Below are 19,025 nucleotides of genomic sequence, written 5' to 3'. Positions count from 1 at the left end.
ATATTAATTTTAGAACTCATCAAAGGAAATCTGAACGATAAGGGACGTGTAACAATTCAGCTCAGTCTAAACATCCCCAGCCAGCCTGTAAAAAGACCACTTAAAATGAATATTACCTAATATTAGTGACAATTTCAGACAGGATGGTCAAATAAATTATATTTACATGTTCACAAAAATTTTTGAGTCATTCTGTTTTAAACGGTACATATATCATATTTACATATTCACAATATTTTTACAAATAACATTACTTCTTCTTTTAAATTCAATCCAACCAGTCATAAACTCTGCCAATCATGGATAGGACAAACTCCGCCCACACAAGAAGCTCCTCCCATGTATTGCAGAGACCCCTATTTGACTCCATCATATGACCACATAGAGAAAAAACATCTAGTGGTGGGCACTGTTCTACTAATGGCAGAACTAGCTTCTCATTTATTTAATTAACTTTTTTGCTAACTTAGGAAACTGTTAGTGGACAAATTAGCTTCCTCTAAAATTGTGCAAAACTTCTATTTTTATGCCACTTATTTTGGACCTGTTGGACGTGTCAGGCACCCTATGTGTTTTTGTAAATTTCAAATTAARGGCATCAATAAGAAATAAAATAACATTTAACAATATTTAAATAACAAATACAAAGATTGACTACATATACAATATGGTAGAGAAAGTATTTGATATTTGTTGTTTGGCTAATTTTAAACAGATTAATAAAAATACAAACTTGATCAAAKAAAWGCTTTATTCTGAAAGGTCTTCAGTTGAAAGGAGATGAAGACATAGGACACAGACTAAATGTCCGTTGTCTTACTCAGTGGACAACATTAGCTGCCACTAATTTTTTAAATCTGTTTAACGGATYAGTTTGCTAAGCCAAGATCCTTGTTTAGCAGCTTAGTTGTTAACTTTTTAGTTAGCTGTGCCCACCACTGCAAACAACCATCCACACTCTCATTTTTGAAACCATTTTGAATTACCAAATTACCTAACAAGCATGTTTTCAGTCTGAAGAAAGAAACCAGAATACCCACAGGAAATCCACATGTGCTCGGGGAGAACATGCAAACAGAAAGGCCCCAGACTCTGAGACAAACTTATGATCACTGCACCACCGTGCTGCCCTTTTCAAAACCACAGTACATGAAAAAAAAGGTGCTCTGCTGACTGACATGGCTTCTTCACGGCACTTTAAAACAAGCTTCTCTCTCCATTTTTTTTTCTTTTTGCTTCAGTGATCAGGCATCAAAAAGTTATCCATCAGTTTGATTTGGCACATCGATGTGAGAAAAAAAGACACTCTGGCTTGCTGAAATCCATCCTGATGCCTGGTTGATATGAATCACATATTAAAAGAAGAAGAAAAAAGTAAACATTAATGACATGATGTTTAGTTTCTGTCTGACTATACTGTACTGTTTCACGTAATCATTTTAACGAAACAGAGATTCACTATTTACATTTAAACTCAATATTGCTGCTCACATTTGGGTCGGCACGCACCTGCATTCATTTGTCGATCTACAGATTGAAACCATGTAGTAATTAGTGACATGTTTGCATTATTTTTTTATAACTTGGCATGTTTTTATGCCTTTAGTCTCTGGTTTAAAGCAAACCCAGCACAGCACATTTTGTTAGGCTGAAAATATGGTTTCATTTGCCTGCTGGGAACCTTTCCATTACCCCTGTTGGCTCGGAGGTTTCAGTCAGAACCACTGTAACTGTCACTTCGCACTGCAACACATTCACTGGACCTTGACCCACCGTGGGGCTTACAGACCAATTATACTAAATAAAGCCGGGTTACATTCAAACAGCAACAAACRCAGGTATTCAGGGCATTTCTTTTACATCCCCAACAACAAACTCTTATTTTTCCTTTTCTTTGTCTTCTTGTTATGCTATTTTTTCACATCAGTCCAGCAGTGTGGTCCTTTCCCCACCTGACGTCCTTGAAGAATTACTGGTTGTTAAAGAAAACGAAGAAGTGGAGGGGGGAGAGGGGGGAAAAAAACGGAACAAACAGCTGAGATGCTGTCATTCCAAAGAGCGTGTGGTTGGCAGGAATACTGCTGACATTTCAGTCCTGCCTCTGCAGACATGAGTTATGGTCCCATATCCCTATGAGACAACTTAGAGGCATTTGGCACACGAGTCATGCTTTCTATAGTATACTGAAGACCCCTCCMCCCCACACCTGCACAAAAACATGTAAGCAAGTGTTTCTAAGTGTGCAAAAAGGAATAATAATAATAATACCAAGAGGAACAAGAAGAAGGATGTTGCTTTGATTCATCTGTTCGGTCAGAATAACCCTAAAGTCTGTCTGATGAATCACCCCGAGCATTAGATTAAATGAGGTTCAGAATTCACAATTTCCTTTCAAGTACGTCGTTGGCAATCAGACCAACAAGATATAAAGTTGGGAGCAGATGTCTGGCAGTCTTGTTAACGTTGCAGGAGAGGGACCCAGAATCCCACTCCTGGTCCTGCAGCCTCAGTCAAAGCAGTCTCAATCGTCTCTGTCCTCTTCCTCTCTGCTCCCCGTTTGGGGCTTTTCTTTCTTTCCTTCKCTCTCTCTCTGTCCATCTTTTCCCCCTTCATCCCCTCTCCTCCCTTGTCCTGCTGCCACTGAGAGCGGGGAGAGAGAGAGAGGCAACTCTGCATTGCAGACACAGCAACAACCTCAGACCATCTGACCAATTAGTGCGAGCCRTGATATGAGTGGCAAAGCCTGCAGCCAGTCATAAGGAAAGACTCATTATGGGTTGAAGAGGTTTTGCCTGAGAGACTGACAGCGCAGAGGGAGCCGGATGACAATGAAAAATGAATGTGAGGTGGGGAGGGGGAGAAGAGAATGGAAACGGGAGAGGTGACTGACAGAATGAGGAGGGGAAAGGAGAGATCTATGGAAATAAGAGCTCCACACGCGGGCAGAATCCTGTCTCCTTCATTCTCTCCACAGTCACTGGCCGGTCTGAGTCCTGTCACTGCAGTTCTTCTTACTCATCAGATGGCTGAGGTCCACCARCTCCCCCAGCTCCCCCCGCTCCAGCGCCCCCCTCAGCAGAGCCCGGCTCAGTCCCGGCGTGTGCTGCTGGGACATGTAGCCCTGGCCGCTCGGAGGGGGCATGGCGGGCGGGGGCAGGGGCAGAGGSAGGGGCACCATCCCGTGGCTGCTGAGGATGTAGCCCTCCTGAGCCGGCCAGCGCAGCGGCAGAGGCTCGCTGTACTCCACGGGGGCGCTGGGTGCCGACACCACCCTTCGGCGTTCGGGCGAGTCCTGCGGGGTCATGGGGTAGACGTACTCTCCCGCGGACTTTCTGAGTGGGGCTTTCGGCGTGCCCTTCCCCACTTTCTCCTGCTTGTTCAAGCAGACGTAATGCTGRCGCGGCGTGTCGCTCCCACGCCCGTCGCCGCAGTGTCTCCCGCCCCCGCCCTGCTGGAAGAGTCTGGTGGTCAGGTAGACGGAGGGGGGCATGCGGCAGGGCGAGCCCAGGCCCACGGAACCACCCCCCAGGTACGTCTGGCTGGTGTCCCAGCCTCCAGAGTTGGAGTCGGACAGCCGCAGGCCTCTGCGTTTCTGCTGCGGCGTGTGCTCCGGAGTGGGCAGGAACCCGGGGTCCAGCTCGCCGGACTTCACCCAGCCGTTGGGCATGACGAACAGGGTCTCTCCGCCCTGCGAGCAGGTGCGCTCCCCGCCTCCTTGCCGTGTCACGCTCAGCACGGAGCCCGCCATCCCGGCGTTGCTCAGTARGCCTCTCTCGCGCCGCTGGATGGAGGACTGCGTGGTGCCGCCGTGGCGACGGCTGGCGGGCTTGTGGGCCATGATCCAGCACACGGCTAGTCCAGAGAGCGCCGCCCCGATGGTGAAGGCAGACACTGCAGACGCCACAAGGAGGTTGAGGGAGACCAAGCTTTCTGGTTCAATCAACAGACTCTGCTGCAGAAATCCTGCCGAGAGACACAAATATAAACATGACTTTTAATAAAACAGTTCAAACAACAGCATCCTCTCTCACTGTGTGAGCTGTAAATACAAACAGAGCACATTTATTCACAACGGAACACAGTAAATACATCAACCAATAAAAGAAAAATAATAAAATTGCTAATAAAATCTACAGTTTGTAGGAAAAATTTTGGTAAATTTCAATTAAATGGCAGCAACACCTCTAAAAAATAGGACAAATTAGTCTGTTAATGCCTAAGAACTGAGAAGACCAGTTACTGGAGATTCTGGAAGAGAATATTGTCTTGTTTTTGTTTCACAAAGCATCAAATACTTTCACATGCTAGGTCTGCACTGCATGCAGGTCGGTTCAGAACCGGAACTCTTCTACAAAACCACATTGCTGTAATGGATGCAGTACCTGGTGCTGAATTGTCTTGCTGAAATATGCAAGAGCTTTTCTAAAAAAAAAAAAAAGATGCTGTCTTGATAAGAGCAGTGAGTTCTTCTAAGGCCTGTATCTATTTTTCTGAAGTGCAAACCACCACCACATTAACAGATAAGCAGATATTTGAACTGTGTGCTGATAACAAGATGGATAATTTTAAGCTCCTTTAGAAGAACAGATGTTGTGTGTGGTTTATAAAAATATTTCTAAKTTCAATTTCACTCACCACAGAACAGTGTTTTTTACTATTTCCAGTTCATATAATATGAACTATAAATTAGAGAACAGAAACGTGTTACTGCACSTTGTTTACGTTTGCCTTCATCATTGCATGATAGAGCTTTAGCATTTGCAGATGACATGACAAACGGTGTTTACTCACAATGATGTGTAAAATTARTCAGACTTTTATAGACCTTTTAAGCACTTTTTCTCCAGATTCTTCAAATATCTTGATATCTAAATATCTGTAGATAATGGCACATGAAGGGTTTTACTGATTTTCCATCAAGGAAGAATATTGTGAAATTGCTCCACTATTTTAAAAGCAGTTTTTCGAAGACTGGTGAACCTCTACCCAGCTTTACTTCTAAAATMCACTTTTGGTACCCGGACCTTTTAGTGCTGCTGTAAGATTTAAAGTTACCTTTTTACCTGAATGACTAAACTTATACGTTTTTGATATTTTTACTATATTTCACTGAAAATAAAATCTGGGTTTATGAGTATTGCAAAATTTTATATATATATGGGTGCAAAAATACATGTACCCATAGTGAACCATTCAATACAGTGCTTTAGGTTCAATAMACACTTGTATCGAACAATACAGAATTTTCAAATTAAATTTATCAACTTGTCTTCTGAAGATGCTCTGTGTTGAAGGATCAGTGGATCTGTGTTCGACTACTCTGCCTAGGCTGCATTGTCAAGCACAGATCCACTGAGAAACTTGCTGTTTCAGCAACATTTAATTTAAAAACTGTATTTTGAGGTTAAACAAATGTTCATAATTAATTTTAATAAATTACAAGTTWAAAAGGGYRTGGACATTTCTCTTTTTTTGTATCGAAAAAAATATCGACTCGTGAGACTAAAGTATTGAACCGAACCGAATCGTGATTTTTCTACATTTTACACAATGTGGCAACTTTTTGGAATTGTGGTTATACTTAATAAAAATAAAAACTACAATGACTTTTCTTAACCGTTGATCATTATGATGTTTGTGCTCGCAAGGATCTTCGCTCCAGTTTGGCCTTGAGGTCTCAGAAGCTCCAGGTTAAAGCGAGGCCTGCACTTGTCATCAGCGCAGCTCAGACCGCAGCAGCAGACTCTCCCCTCACACTTTCCAGCCTGGCCCGAGAGCCTTTTCCTCACATTACCTCAGTGTTTCCACCCAGCTCTAATCGCTCCCATCTGCAGACAGAGCAGCTCAAAAGCCCGTCTCTGGCTTGACCTCTCCAGTTCTTTCATCCTTCGAATAAAAGTCCATCACATCTGCAGTTCTGGCGTTATTTTCTTCTGACAGCGTCAGACTCACAGAGGTATATGAACCTATAGAAACCTATATTTCAGTTTAGGACAAATGTGTGACATTAATGCCTTAAATRTGGAACCTTTTTCATGTTGTGCTTTTTGTAAACGACACATCTGAAATGCGAGCCACTTACCAGAATCATGACATTTTACTAAAACTATTTCCAGCTTGTTTCACACTTATTACCTCAGATCTTCACCTTTCATGAGCCAAAGGATAGTGCAGTTCACATTTTGCCGTCTGACATTGTCTGACCCTCTCCCACATCCTGTCTAATTAAACCATCTCACACTCGGAGCGTTTCAACTTTAAAAAACTGCTTCTTCATTCACCTGATTCGTGTGACAAAGACGCCGAGACACTAAAAAGGAATAAATCACACTGTGCAGACGAGGATGTTCTATTTTAGATTCAAAGAAAAATGATTCATTTGTCATACATTTTGTTATAAACGCTCTCTCATTTTTGCTGTATTAGAACAAAATGTTCAGTCAMAAGCATGCAGGTGTAATAAATCCCTGAGCCACAAGGTGGAGCCTTTCCTAACTAACCACCAGGAGCCAGAAGCATCCATGTCACAGTGCTGCAACCTACCATCACAGTCTCCTAGGTGGGAGCTGGTGTTCCCGTATTCCACATCTTGTTGGAAAGGAATCCTGTTGCCACAGAGAAAACACATGGGAACATTTTCCTCAGAGAGCAACACAAACCAGAGGGAGATATTTGAGCTCTAAGAATGGATGTTTACAGTTTGACACAAGTGTCTAAAATTTATAGACCCTGTCTGGTAAAATTGGGTAAAAAGTATATATAATGCATGGCCACAAGATAATTTTTTGTCATTCATTCCTAKATTTAAATTAAATTCAATTAATTCAAACCTGTCTATGTTAACAATCAGCAGTCTCTGCATAAAAAATGACTGCAATATTTATCTCATGGACATGCATTAACTCTCTCATGGCCACTCATTAATTTTTTTTTTTTTACCAATGAGGCTATGTAAAATTTGAACTGAATGTAAAAACATTAAAGTAGCTCACTTTTCTGTCTAATCAAGTCTGACAGTATTTATTATTAAAAATAACAAGACGCTTTGGCGAATCGTTTATTGTAAAGAGATACACCACTGATCTCATTATCAATATATTTTTTCTCTGCAGGGTCAAAGGTGAGGGTCAGCTGCACAGACGTGATGAAAGTTGAATTACAGGCAATACAGTTCAAGGTTTTGTGTCTCTRGAGGCTAAAGACTCAAAACAGTTGGCAGTCCTAAATTTTTCTTTATTTAGCTGTCAATTTCTTATGTTTTGTTGTCTGTGTTAGTGATGTGTGGMTCGATACTGAAATATCTAYAYGACAGATACMAGAACTTTAAGGTCTCAAATTGATTTTAAAATCAAAACATCAATACTTTGATACTTTATTAATTTCAAGTATTGTATATCATTAGCAGGAACACAGTACAAAGTAACCAAACTATTAAAATCTTATCTGAATCATGCGCAGTTGGTGGGAACTACTTTTTCCTCCGCCTGGGTAAGCGCAGCGGCACGTCTGTAGATGTTGCATGTTCATATAATGTAAATTAAGATGATAGTTTTCATTTTTTACAGCACTTGAAAATTGAACAAGAATTTATTTGAATGGTTTGATTATTTTACTTTATCTTTGTATTGTTTAAAACAGCATTTTCAATATTTTGATATGACGTCCTTTGTTTTTTTTCTGTTGTATTATCTCTATGTTTAAATGAGCACGATACATCAAAATACTTAAAACGATTAAATTTCTCTGATGTCTTGTATTCTTTATGATTTAAAATTCACTGCTCAGATTTACCAGAGACATTAGGYGTATTTGCACAAAGTATCAGTACTGGATGAGCATCACTGATACCAGCCTGAGTTTTACTCAGTATCAGAATTGGACAGGAAATCAGTGGCTTCGAACATCACTAGTCTGTGTAAAATGATCACGTCTGCAACACTTCTGTGAATTTGGTAGATAAGTCAGTGTTGAGTGTGTTTGTTCCCCTCACCGTGTTCCTGGTCTCAGGAAGGAACAGGTGCTGCCTTTGGTCCAGCCACAGTACGGATCCCTGGAGGCCAGGCAGCTTCTGCACRACCACAGACAGTCAAAGAAAATAAACTATTGTTTAATAACTAAAWAAATGTTTAGGAGTCAAATTAATCAAGGGTTAATCTGGTTATTAGCTGGTAAAGATGGTATTGGAAGGCTGTGAGGGTCATAAAAATCACATTTTTTGAAAATGATAATTATAATATGGTATAAGTTCTGAAATTTGATGAAACATAATCTGCAGTCACACACACTGCATCAGCTAGATACTTGTACAGTAAAAAAAATCCAGTCCTGAAGACTTTTTCTTCAAGTTAAATATTATTTTTCCAGAGTGAAAAAAAATCCCTCAGAATAAAAAGTAAACAAAATAAGCAAGCTGTGATTTAGCAAACACAGGTGGCATTCCTCCTYTGCTGGCTGAAACAAAAAAGTGAAATGATAATTTTATTGGAACGACTGCAGTAACAGGTGGAGGGAGAAATCAGAGAAGAAACAAATGTGGCCATTGTTTTGGACCTCCAACTACATTTAGTCGGGAAAAATTATCAGCCAAAAAAAAAAAAAAAAAAAGAACAATAGAAACAGTAGGCTACAAATGTATTCGTATCACTTACCTCATGCAGCGCGAGTGGAGGTGGCAGCGAGACGTGGGCACTCTGACCAGGCAGGAGGGGAAGGCCAGCAGCAGAGTGTGGCTGGTCCGGTCCAAAGTCAGGGCCAGGAGCTGACGAGCCTGAGGGGAGTCCTCGCCGCACCTGGAGACAGATGAGACAGAGTTTCACGGACGTCTTTCCTGGTCTGAGAAGAACCTCATTCAAAAGAGGCTGGATTAAAACACAGGTCTAATCAGTCCACCCAGGATCAAAGAGCCACGGAGCAGGGGCAACTTCCAGCTAACTGCAGCAGGATCCCCCCCGCCCACACACACACACACACATGCATACACACACATACACACACATACACACTGTTAGATTATCACGCTCATAATTCACAACTAAATCAATAATGGACAGTGTTGGGTTGCAGTCCAGCTGTCCACAAAAGAAACAACCATTCATGGATGCAGAAAGAAGAAATGAGCTGAAAGTTATCTGTATTTGACTGCTGACTGTTGGTGTTTTATATCCTTTTTTTTTGTAATTTCATTCAAATCACATAGGTGCTTTTATTGGCTTTGTTGTTTTAGTGTTTTGATAAAAAATTACAAGTAAAAACAACGTCTTAACTACGAAACATTGTTCAATTCTACACCTAACTGATCATAAAACCATACGGCAGAAAGACTAAAATGTCATTCTCATCTTTTTGGACAAGCAGAACGTCTTTTTTCACAGGCTTTGAGACAGTTTTTTATGCAATCATTAAATAATATTTAGAAAAAATGTTTTGTTAAAAATTCATTTCAACCAAATAACAATTTGTAATAGAGTAATTAGATTACACTTAAATGAAGTAGCCTTTTTTTTACTCCTGTGTTTAAGCTAAAACAAAATGGTTTTWACACCGTTGTCTCACATAGCAGACGTGTGTGGGTCAGATCTGGAATCAAGCTGGCACTGCTGTCTGACTGCTGAAAGGACAAGTAGTTTGTCAGCAGGATGTGGGCCAGGTCTGGCARTGACACTGTTTTTAAGATGGCATGCCACAACTGGCCCAGATGTGGTTTGKTTTATGTGSTGCYGGCCCATGCACGGACCACCTCTAGCACACTTCATGTTTTCCACCAATGGGCCATCAYTCTTTGAGGTATCTGGGCTAAGTGTTGGTGCACTGCGYGGGCCAGAACTGGGMCAGACAAATTTTCCTATGTGGGGTGTTTATGTTTTTACCTTTCTCCTAGTTTGCCAACATGTAATAACCTCTTGCCTGTTGAAAATATCTTTGCACACAGCCGCTCCGATGGAGGCGGTTTRGACCGGAGTAATCACATTATACCAGGTGCTGACTTGACACGAGTGGACAGTTAGATTATTGGTTTGTTACATGAGTGATTGACAGGCTTTGTTCTAACATCCTGCCCCGCTCACACTGAGGCTCAACAGAATTTAATGAGTATAGATCCTGTAACTCTCTCCGCTGAGGCTGCTGCTGCTGCTGCTCACAGAAAGGTGAACAGTCTTACTTTAATTATAAGGTATAAGTAACCCGTGATGGATATGGCAGTTTGAAGTGAACGGGGTTTCCACGCTGAGCYGTACTTATAGAAAAATACTGATTTTTCAGTAAGTGTAACTCAAGAGACTTCATAAGTAGAAAGCACAGCTGGAAGCAGGTGCAGCGGGGAATCCATATCTGGAGCAATATGCCACGATTTGTACAACAGCGAAGAKAAATGTTGAGGATCTCTTGACTCACTTCTCCGTGTTGAATCCCTCCACCTCCTCCAGGAACACGCTGCTGTGTGAGACCGAATCTCCGCCTGGAATCATTAGAAACTTGAGGATGGTCCCTCGGGTGGAGCCCAGGAACAGAACCGTACGGTTCTTGTGGGGGCCAGCTTCGGTGTCTACCACCATGGCTGTCAGCTGGTACCTATACGAACACATGAGCTGATAAATTAGACCGGGAAAGCACACTTCCTGTGCAACATACAGGCAGTGACGCATAGTTTCAGCGGTTTTGTTTTCACATAAAACAAAGATTCATTTGTGTACCTCCCCATCGTCTTGACCACCCAGGGTCTTTGCCCCAGCAGTGGGACGGTTTCATCCATAAGAGGGTGGGTCTTCACRAAGTTCAGCACCTCGTCTGGCAGCGTGGTCGAGGTGCTAAATCTGGATCCCTGCACGGCACATCCTCCGGGCCTGCAGACGTGAGGAGAAGCAGGAACAAGTGACATAAAAAAAGAGATGACATCATCTTTTWATCTCCCAGAGGCTGGGTTTTACAGAAGATTTAGGTTTCTGTTGGGTTGACAGTATCAGCGGGACAGGTGCTCAGGACAGCAGGACTGCAGTTTTCTGCTGGTTTTTATTTTTTTCCCCTTCACACACTTTGCATCACATTACCTTGGTTTGGGCACTGCCTCATCTGGAACAGGTGTCCAAATGGACTCGGGGGACTTTTGCTCTTTAAACCGGCCCTCGAAAACGTGAGCGAGCTGCTGCATGTCGAACACACAAACCGCAGAACCTGGGATACTAGCAGAAACAAACGATGGGAAAAGGATATAATCAGAAAAATAACATCTCTGTAGTTTTTTTTTTTTTTTTGCACATCCTGCGAGCGTCCTGGTACCTGTTTGGGGGCGTTGAAAAGAGACCCAGGATGACGTCTCGTCCCTGCATGTGGATGATGTCACTCGTGGCGTGCAGGAGGTTGAAGTAAAAGTGGGAGTCTCCTGGGATGGAGCAGTTGAGCCGGGCCTTTAGAAACGTCGTCCACTGTTTCTCCAGGACGCGCTGAGAGCCGCCCAGGTCAGACTTACAGACACGAGCCACACGGGACACCATCACCTGGGATGAGAAAATCAAACATGACATAAAGGCTGAAGGACTGCAGATGGAAAATGAATAAATTAAAAAAATTAATTAAGAAAGAAAGAAAGAAAGAAAGAAAGAAAGAAAAAAGAAAGAAAGAAATACTAGAAAATTTGCATTTCCTGTGAAAATGCATTGTGAATGCTTAATTGCTTAAAGATTGTTGCTGAATAGCAACAAAAAAGCTGAAAATAGTTTTAAGAAGTAGCTGAAATTAGTACAAAGAAACAGAACGAGCATGTTTGCTGAATTAGGCAGCAAGAAGCTGAAATTAGAACAAATAGGTAATTTTAGCTAAAAACACAAAAAACAGCTGAAATTAGCAGAAAGCTGCTGAAAGAAGAAAAAAATTAAAATAGCAGAAAAGAAGCTGAAAGATGCACAGAAAGTGTAAATTAGCAGAAGAATACCAGAAAAGGTCAGAATGATACAGCTAAAAAAAAGCTAAAATCAGCAAAATAGAAGCCAAACGAAGCTGAAATTAGTACAAAGGAGTTTAAGAAAAGCAAAACATGAACGAAAGGTAMAATATACAAAAGAGATTTATAAATATTTTCAAGGATTTTAAGGATGTTGAAAACAGCTCCCTTCATTTTCAATTAGAAAAAAAATGGCAGAAAAAACTAAAATATCTCAAAAAGTATATACAACTGAAGTACTAAACGTCAGAGCAGAAATGTCCTGAAGGAGCTGAATATTWTGATATATAAATTGTTGAAATAGCACAAARGTTGTGGAACGAGATACATGCCAAAATCATACAAAAGAAAAAAAATTATCTCAATAGTGTGAAGGCTTTCAAAGATTTTGTAAAAAATGTGGGGGTTAAAAAAAGAAGAGGACCTTTTCTAGATGATGAAACTCCATCGCCATTTCTCTGAAGAAGAAATAAATATGAGGCCCCCACTCCATGGCACTGACAAAGTAGGGCTCTGTAAAACATAACGAGRCAACACTTTGAGTCTTTAAAAATAGTGAAAATAAAAGCTCAGAATTTTCTAAAGAACACATTTCACCTGCTGCTTTTCATAGCATCCAAACAAAGATCAGCTTACAATGAGAAATGGCACAATTGACAATTAACTGTGGTGGTCTTCTTCAGTTGAGTTAGTTACAACATTTAATCTGTTGTAGATGTACACTCAGTGATTCATTTCTGACAGTTTCCTTAAGACTGGTTTGTGGTTCATGAGATATTTCGCTAACAGACAAACAAGAATAAAGAAAACAGCAAACGCTGAGGTTTTAAGCCAAGGTTTTACAAAATGTGTAGTGCTCTGAGTTTGTGTTAGGGCTGAAACTCAGCTACAACCACATCATTATTCTTACAAAAACTAGCTGAGTGAGTCATAACTGTTTTTATGTTTTGTAAGGTCAGTTGGCTGGGGCGGCCATTTTATTTTGACTTGACTCCAATATTAAAACAGTTGCAGAAGTATATACAATTATGGTTTTCTGAAAATTTCATTAAAATCAACCCAGTGTTTTATGAGATATTCTGCTAACAGACATAACTGACCTCAAATGTTAATGGCAAAATTATAAAAGCAGATTATGCTCARTTAGTTAGTGCTTAGAGTCTGTGTGGAAGYTAAACCTTAGTYACTACCACAGCAAATTTTAGTTCATGATTACAAAAAATAGCTGAGTCATTGCTGCTTTTATTTTTTTGTAAAGTCGGTTGGCTGGGGCGGCCATTTGATTTTGGGTTGACTGCAAAATGAAATCAGTTTTAGACGTACATATAATGACGGTTTTCTGAAAATTTCATCAAAATCAACCTGTGTTTTATGAGACATTCAGCTAACAGACATAATTGACGTCGGAAGTTAATGTTTAAAAAGTAGATCTTGCTCGATCAGTTAGTGCTTAGAGTTTGTGTCGCTACTAACGCACTACATTTGAGYTTAACAACTGTAAAATTGGCTGAGTCATAAGCATTTGTGTGTTCGATGAGATTGCTTGTCAGTGGCAGCCATCTTGAATGGGACGGACTCCAAAAACKAATCAGTGCTTGACGTTWACCCAGTGATTACTTTCTGAAAGTTTTCATTCAAATATGCCCACTGGCTCATGAGATATTCTGCTAATGGTACACACACACACACACACACACACACACACACACACACACACACACACACACACNCACACACACACACACACACACACACACACACACACACACACACACACACACACACACACACACACACACGGGGGCAAAATCTTTCTCTGCCTTTTGCCTTTGGCAGTGGGTAGTAATGAAGAGCTGGGGGTGGGGGGGGATCAAACGTGATTCCCACCGCACCTCAAAAGGCTCTGTAATAAGACCAACATCAACACGAAAGCTTCTGTCCACAGAACTCACTTATTAAACATTTATGTCCTGTTTAATTTCTCAAAATGGACAACAGATAATTCAATCATTAATTCATCTCGCTCACATCCAGTGTTGACTTGCCTGGACTTGTTATTTGCCCACGGCCGTCCAGTTCACACGCACACTGAAAACTTTGAATCTGCAGGGATCCTGATGAACCCGAATGCATCACTCTGTCTGAACGTGCTCCTGTTAGAAAAGCTCTACCAAAAGGACGGCCTGATCAAGTCTGCTTCTGCTGAACGGAGCTTATTATTTAACCCCGCAATTTTTTTCCCCGTCCTCACAGACAAAAGGATTCAGCTGTCATAAAGTGATGAAGAGGACGGCTTTGATGATTTGCATGCCGGTCGTTCTGCCGAAGGTTTTTCTTGGTTTAATGTTTTTCGAGAAGTACCTCGGAACCATTTGGAGTCGTGCTTGACTGTGCGGAGCGCGGGGCTGTCGCCGAGGCTGCGATAGATCACCGCATCGATGGCCAGGAAATCTGTCACTGTGCCGGTAAAAAGACTTCCATCTGGGAGGGAGAGAGGGAGTGAGAAGATTAAGAAGAAGAGGGGGAAGACACAGATACAGAGATAGCACAAGGTCAGAAAGATTAAAACCAAACAAGTGATGCAGCCAGAGGTCTGACTATTAATCATTTGTAAAGATAAACTTATAGCTGCGGACATTTCAAAGTCCAGAGCTGGAAACCAAGTCAGACGTTTCCTACAAAACTGCAACTCCAATTCTAAAAGAGTTGGAATGTTGTGGAAAACAAACAAACCAGAAAGAAAAAATGCAATGGCTTGCAAATCTCAGAAACCCATATTTTATTTACTTACCATTAGAGAGACTAGCTTTTAAACTGTGCACTAATAACAGGCTGTATGGTCCCACTTCTTTTTAGTACAAAGGAYCTGTGGTTTCCTAAAAAAAATTTCAAATTTCAATTCGTCTGATCACAGAACAGTTTTTCACTTTGCCTCATTTTAAGAGCTTTGATTCAGAGACGTTCGCAGCATTTCTGGATGATGTTTAAATATGGCATTTTCTTTGCATGATAGAGATTTAACTTGAATTGGTGGATGGAACAGCATTTGGAATTGTTCAACTATTTTTAAATGCAGTTTTTCCCAAACTGGTGAACCTCTGCCCATCTTTATTTCTGAAATCTTTAGCTCCTTTAAATTACCGTTTTACTGTACTTACATTTATGGTCTTTTGTTGCCTCATCCCAATATTTTTGATGTGTTGCTGCCACAAAATGACCTTTATTATTCTCCCATAAAAACTGTACAATTTCTAAACATTTGAAATGTTGCAAATAATTTTCAACTTTAAAAAAGAAAAAATWGTATAGGTCTTCTGGACGGGTTCTTCTCTAATGAAACGTTTCGTCTCTCCTCCAAGAGACTTCTTCAGTCTGAGAGTTTCAGGCAAAATTCAGGCTTTTAAGCCCTGCCTCCATGTGACTGATACTCACATCACATGGCTATCGATGACACCTAATTAACACTTATTGTTAACAGGGGGTGGAGTGATACTGGCAATGGCAGCGCTGTAGGAGGGGGACAACTGAAAACGGAGGCCTCCACCTCTGTTTAATGATGGACGGTCTTTCTTCACAAAAATGGCTTCTTTTACTCCTCTCTCAAACCAACGTTCCTCTCTATCAAGAATGAGAACATCCTCATCTCTGAATGAGTGACCGCTGGCCTGTAAATGAGTGAAAACTGCAGAGTTCTGGCCATTAGAATTAGCTCGTCTGTGTTGGGACATTCCTTTGAACAGTGGTTGCTTTGTTTCCCCGATGTATAACTGGTCGCAGACCTATGCAATTTTTTTCCTTTTGATTTTTTAACCTGGATTACTGAGATGCATCAGGACAATTTTCAACTTTCTTTTGGAATTAGTGTTGTGGTTTTTTTATCTTTAGAAAGTGAAGCCACCATCCCACCTGCAAATAATGCCACATTGGCATGACGTGGGTCATATGGGCACCGTGCCATYCCACTGACGGGCTCGCCGACCATTTCCAGAGTGTCTCGCTGTAATAAGATCAGAGTGATAAAACTCCAACCACAAACAGCAGATGTAAGGTAAACTGTGGGGTTGCAAATGGTTGAATACTAACAGTGTAGTTAGAACACAGTGGGTTGAAGGCATTTGTTCCACAGACAAACAGGCCTCCGTGTTGGCTGAGCAGGACCTTGATGAAATTCCGACACTCTTCCTGATGGGAAAGGGACAAAAGATTATTACACAAAAATAAAGGGTGTTTCATGTTTAAGTTTCTTTTTCATGAAATAGCATTGACGTGGCTGTCCATTTACATTAGCTAATATGTTTATAAATGTACAAAACATCTGTCTCCACAGATCACCAACTGTATGTCATTAAACAGCCTGATGAGCTTCAACTGTTGAGTAAATGTCCTGATATTTAATTCTGATCAGTTCCATTTTGGGGTGCAAAGTGTTAAAAATGTAAAACAAAATGTCAGTAACACATTTTCATTATCTAGCACACTGTTTTTACATTTTGCTAATTTTTACTAAATGTTAAATTAAAATGTTATGCCTAAATGATAAATACAAATATGAGTGTGGCAAAATGTTAAATTTTACATGTAAGTATTTCAAAATGGAACACAGCCTTTGCTGTTGGTGCTCAGCTCTTGTTATGACATCATCATCCTGAGACAAAAGCAGCTGCTAATGTTGCTAATGTCGCTAACATTGCTAACGCTGCTAATGCTGCCAACACTGCTAATGCTTCCCTAAAACATCAAAGATGCAGTTGAGGCTGGTCCTGTCCTTTTAAATCTTTTCCTGTTTCATTTTTGATCCTTGAGTTTTATTTCTTTCTTTTGGATGCTYCTATTTTCCTTCCTTTTGTTCCAGAAAAGTTTAAAGCATTTAAAGCATTTCTAAACCTTCATAGTCTTGATTTGTTTGTGTTTATCTGTGTTACCAGTCTTCATCATTCGCTTGTATTTTTCTTGACTTTTGCGTCTATATTTCTGGGACTGCAGGTAGAATCCTATTTTTATTTTGTAGAAAAGAGTCATAAGAATTATCACTAGAAAACTCTACAGCCACCCATCAAATACATTATTTTATCAGTTGAAGATATTGAAATTTTATGACTTGGTTGATATAATATTTTACTGTTTATGTATAAGGCTCACAAAAATATATTACCTTCCAACATCCAAGTAAATTTTCTTAAAAGAGAGAGTTATTATTTTCTTAAATTGATAGAGATGTTTGTGAAGTCTTGGTTTTGTACCAGTTCAAATAACGGTGCACTTCAATCCAGGGAATAGGATTGTGGAATGGTCTGGAGGAAGATCTTAAAAATGCCAGATCTATGTATACWTTTAAGAGAAATGATAAAACTTTGTTTTCTGAAGAAATATGGAAAATCGTAATTGTGAATGTATACGAATTCTTGTTTGCGTTGATGTTTTAATTTAGCTTTGTTTTTTTGTTTGTGTGTGTGTTTTTTACTTATTTAGGGGACAAAAGGTGCAGATATTATAAGATTTATTCTTCTGCTGCTGCCCTTCATTTTATTTAGTTTTATATTGTATGGTTTTTTTGTAAATAGTTGTTTTGTTTTTAAAATGAATACATTTCTAACAAAAAAGAATCCGTTTTTTCATGCATCTTATTTCTTCCTTTCTTTGAAATAGTTTTTCTAGGCACAGATTACACTCAGTAAGCCTCCGGTACTCAGCCTAACRGTTCTCATTAACTCCCCGAGCCGATCATCAGCCTCATATTCAGCAAATTGTTGGGAAAAATCCTCCACTGGAAGTTTTTACATTTAAATTGTCTGCATTTCAATCACAGCTACTGATCCGTCTTGTTAGAAGTCATGTGATGAACTGACCCGAGATATTAAAATTTCACACCAGAGATAAATGATATGATGAAGTGATGTAAGCACAAACCAGGAGCTTAATATTCTAATTGTGATCAGGACGAGTTCCTTTTTTTCATACTGGCTCCATAAATCAGGAGTCACTGCCAYGTTCCAATTTTTGTCATTTTAAATGGGAATGTTAAAATCTTCCTCTGTGGGCCCTTTAAAAAATCCATCTATTATCTTTACCCACTTCATTTCAGGGTCACAGGGGGTCACTGGTGTCCATGTGCAGACGTCCCTGTACGAGGGGCGGGGTTCACCCTGGACAGATTGCAAGTCCATCACAGCACAACTCACAACTTTTCACTCCCTTACTCGCACATAGTTACCAACCAATCCAACATTCATGTTTTTGGTCTGTGGGAGGAAACCGGAGTACACGAAGAAAACCCACGCATGCATGGAAAGAACATGCAAACTCTACCCAGAAAGCTCCCTGGCCAGGTTTCAGTCAGGCGACTTCCTTGCTGAGAGGCAACAGCTCTACCAAATTTTATTATGAACTTAACTGAAGAAAACCCATGACCTATTGGCTTCAAACTTGGTCAATATGCTGCTAAGACATGGGGGATTAAAAATGATCAAAACGGTGAGTTTTTTAGCATGTTAAGGGGGCGTGGCCTGGCCTCAAAAATGACCTTCTCGCCAACATTTTTGAAACACTGTAACTTTCACAAGGAGAGTCAGAATTACTCCAAACTTGCTATGAGTCATCCATGTTCGATGCCCGATGATACCATGTGGTCATATGCTGACATCATTGTAACCCCGCCCCCTGAGGACAGAGAGTGACCGTTTTTTGCTTGGAAAGTTCCATCAAACTCCACAAAGAAAGACCACAGGTCCGAACCGGGGATCAAACCCACTGAGCCATCGTTAATGCACTACTTACTTATTACTTTCATTGATGCTCTTATGATGTATTCAGTGATTATTTAAGAATCTAAATTTTCAGTGTCAGGCTGAGCACAAAACCGAACAAACAGCTCTAATAAAAACGGGGATAAAAACAACCCATAAAACCTCAATTTTTAAAACTCATTTTGACCCAGAGGCAGCAGGAGGTGGGCACTTTGATTAATGCACTCCCTACCCGGGCACTGTGTCATTGTTACCAGGTGAGTTTCAGTCATTAATAATGACTAGACTCCAACATCATTTCAAAACCAATCCAAATGTTTGATCTAGTTTTTTTTTTTTTTTTTTTT

General features: G+C 40.5%; 1 protein-coding gene across 1 annotated transcript in view; it reads right to left on the bottom strand.

Annotated features, from left to right (window-relative positions):
- Nucleotides 1-6: 6 nt before the first annotated feature.
- The window catches only part of LOC106526265 (semaphorin-6B), a gene marked incomplete at its 5' end in the record, with an annotated part of 24,239 nt that continues 5,220 nt past the window's right edge, over nt 7-19,025 (bottom strand). The window contains 12 exon segments of the mRNA XM_014020831.1: nt 7-3,963; nt 6,544-6,605; nt 7,991-8,068; nt 8,649-8,789; nt 10,393-10,569; nt 10,692-10,841; nt 11,046-11,177; nt 11,275-11,492; nt 12,360-12,448; nt 14,297-14,416; nt 15,842-15,932; nt 16,019-16,117. Coding sequence (XP_013876285.1) covers nt 2,975-3,963; nt 6,544-6,605; nt 7,991-8,068; nt 8,649-8,789; nt 10,393-10,569; nt 10,692-10,841; nt 11,046-11,177; nt 11,275-11,492; nt 12,360-12,448; nt 14,297-14,416; nt 15,842-15,932; nt 16,019-16,117 — 2,346 coding nt within the window.

The sequence above is a fragment of the Austrofundulus limnaeus genome, unplaced genomic scaffold (genome assembly GCF_001266775.1).
Source record: "Austrofundulus limnaeus strain Quisiro unplaced genomic scaffold, Austrofundulus_limnaeus-1.0 Scaffold3, whole genome shotgun sequence".
Taxonomy (NCBI): Eukaryota; Metazoa; Chordata; class Actinopteri; order Cyprinodontiformes; family Rivulidae; genus Austrofundulus; species Austrofundulus limnaeus.
This window is presented reverse-complemented; position numbering and strand designations above follow the sequence as displayed.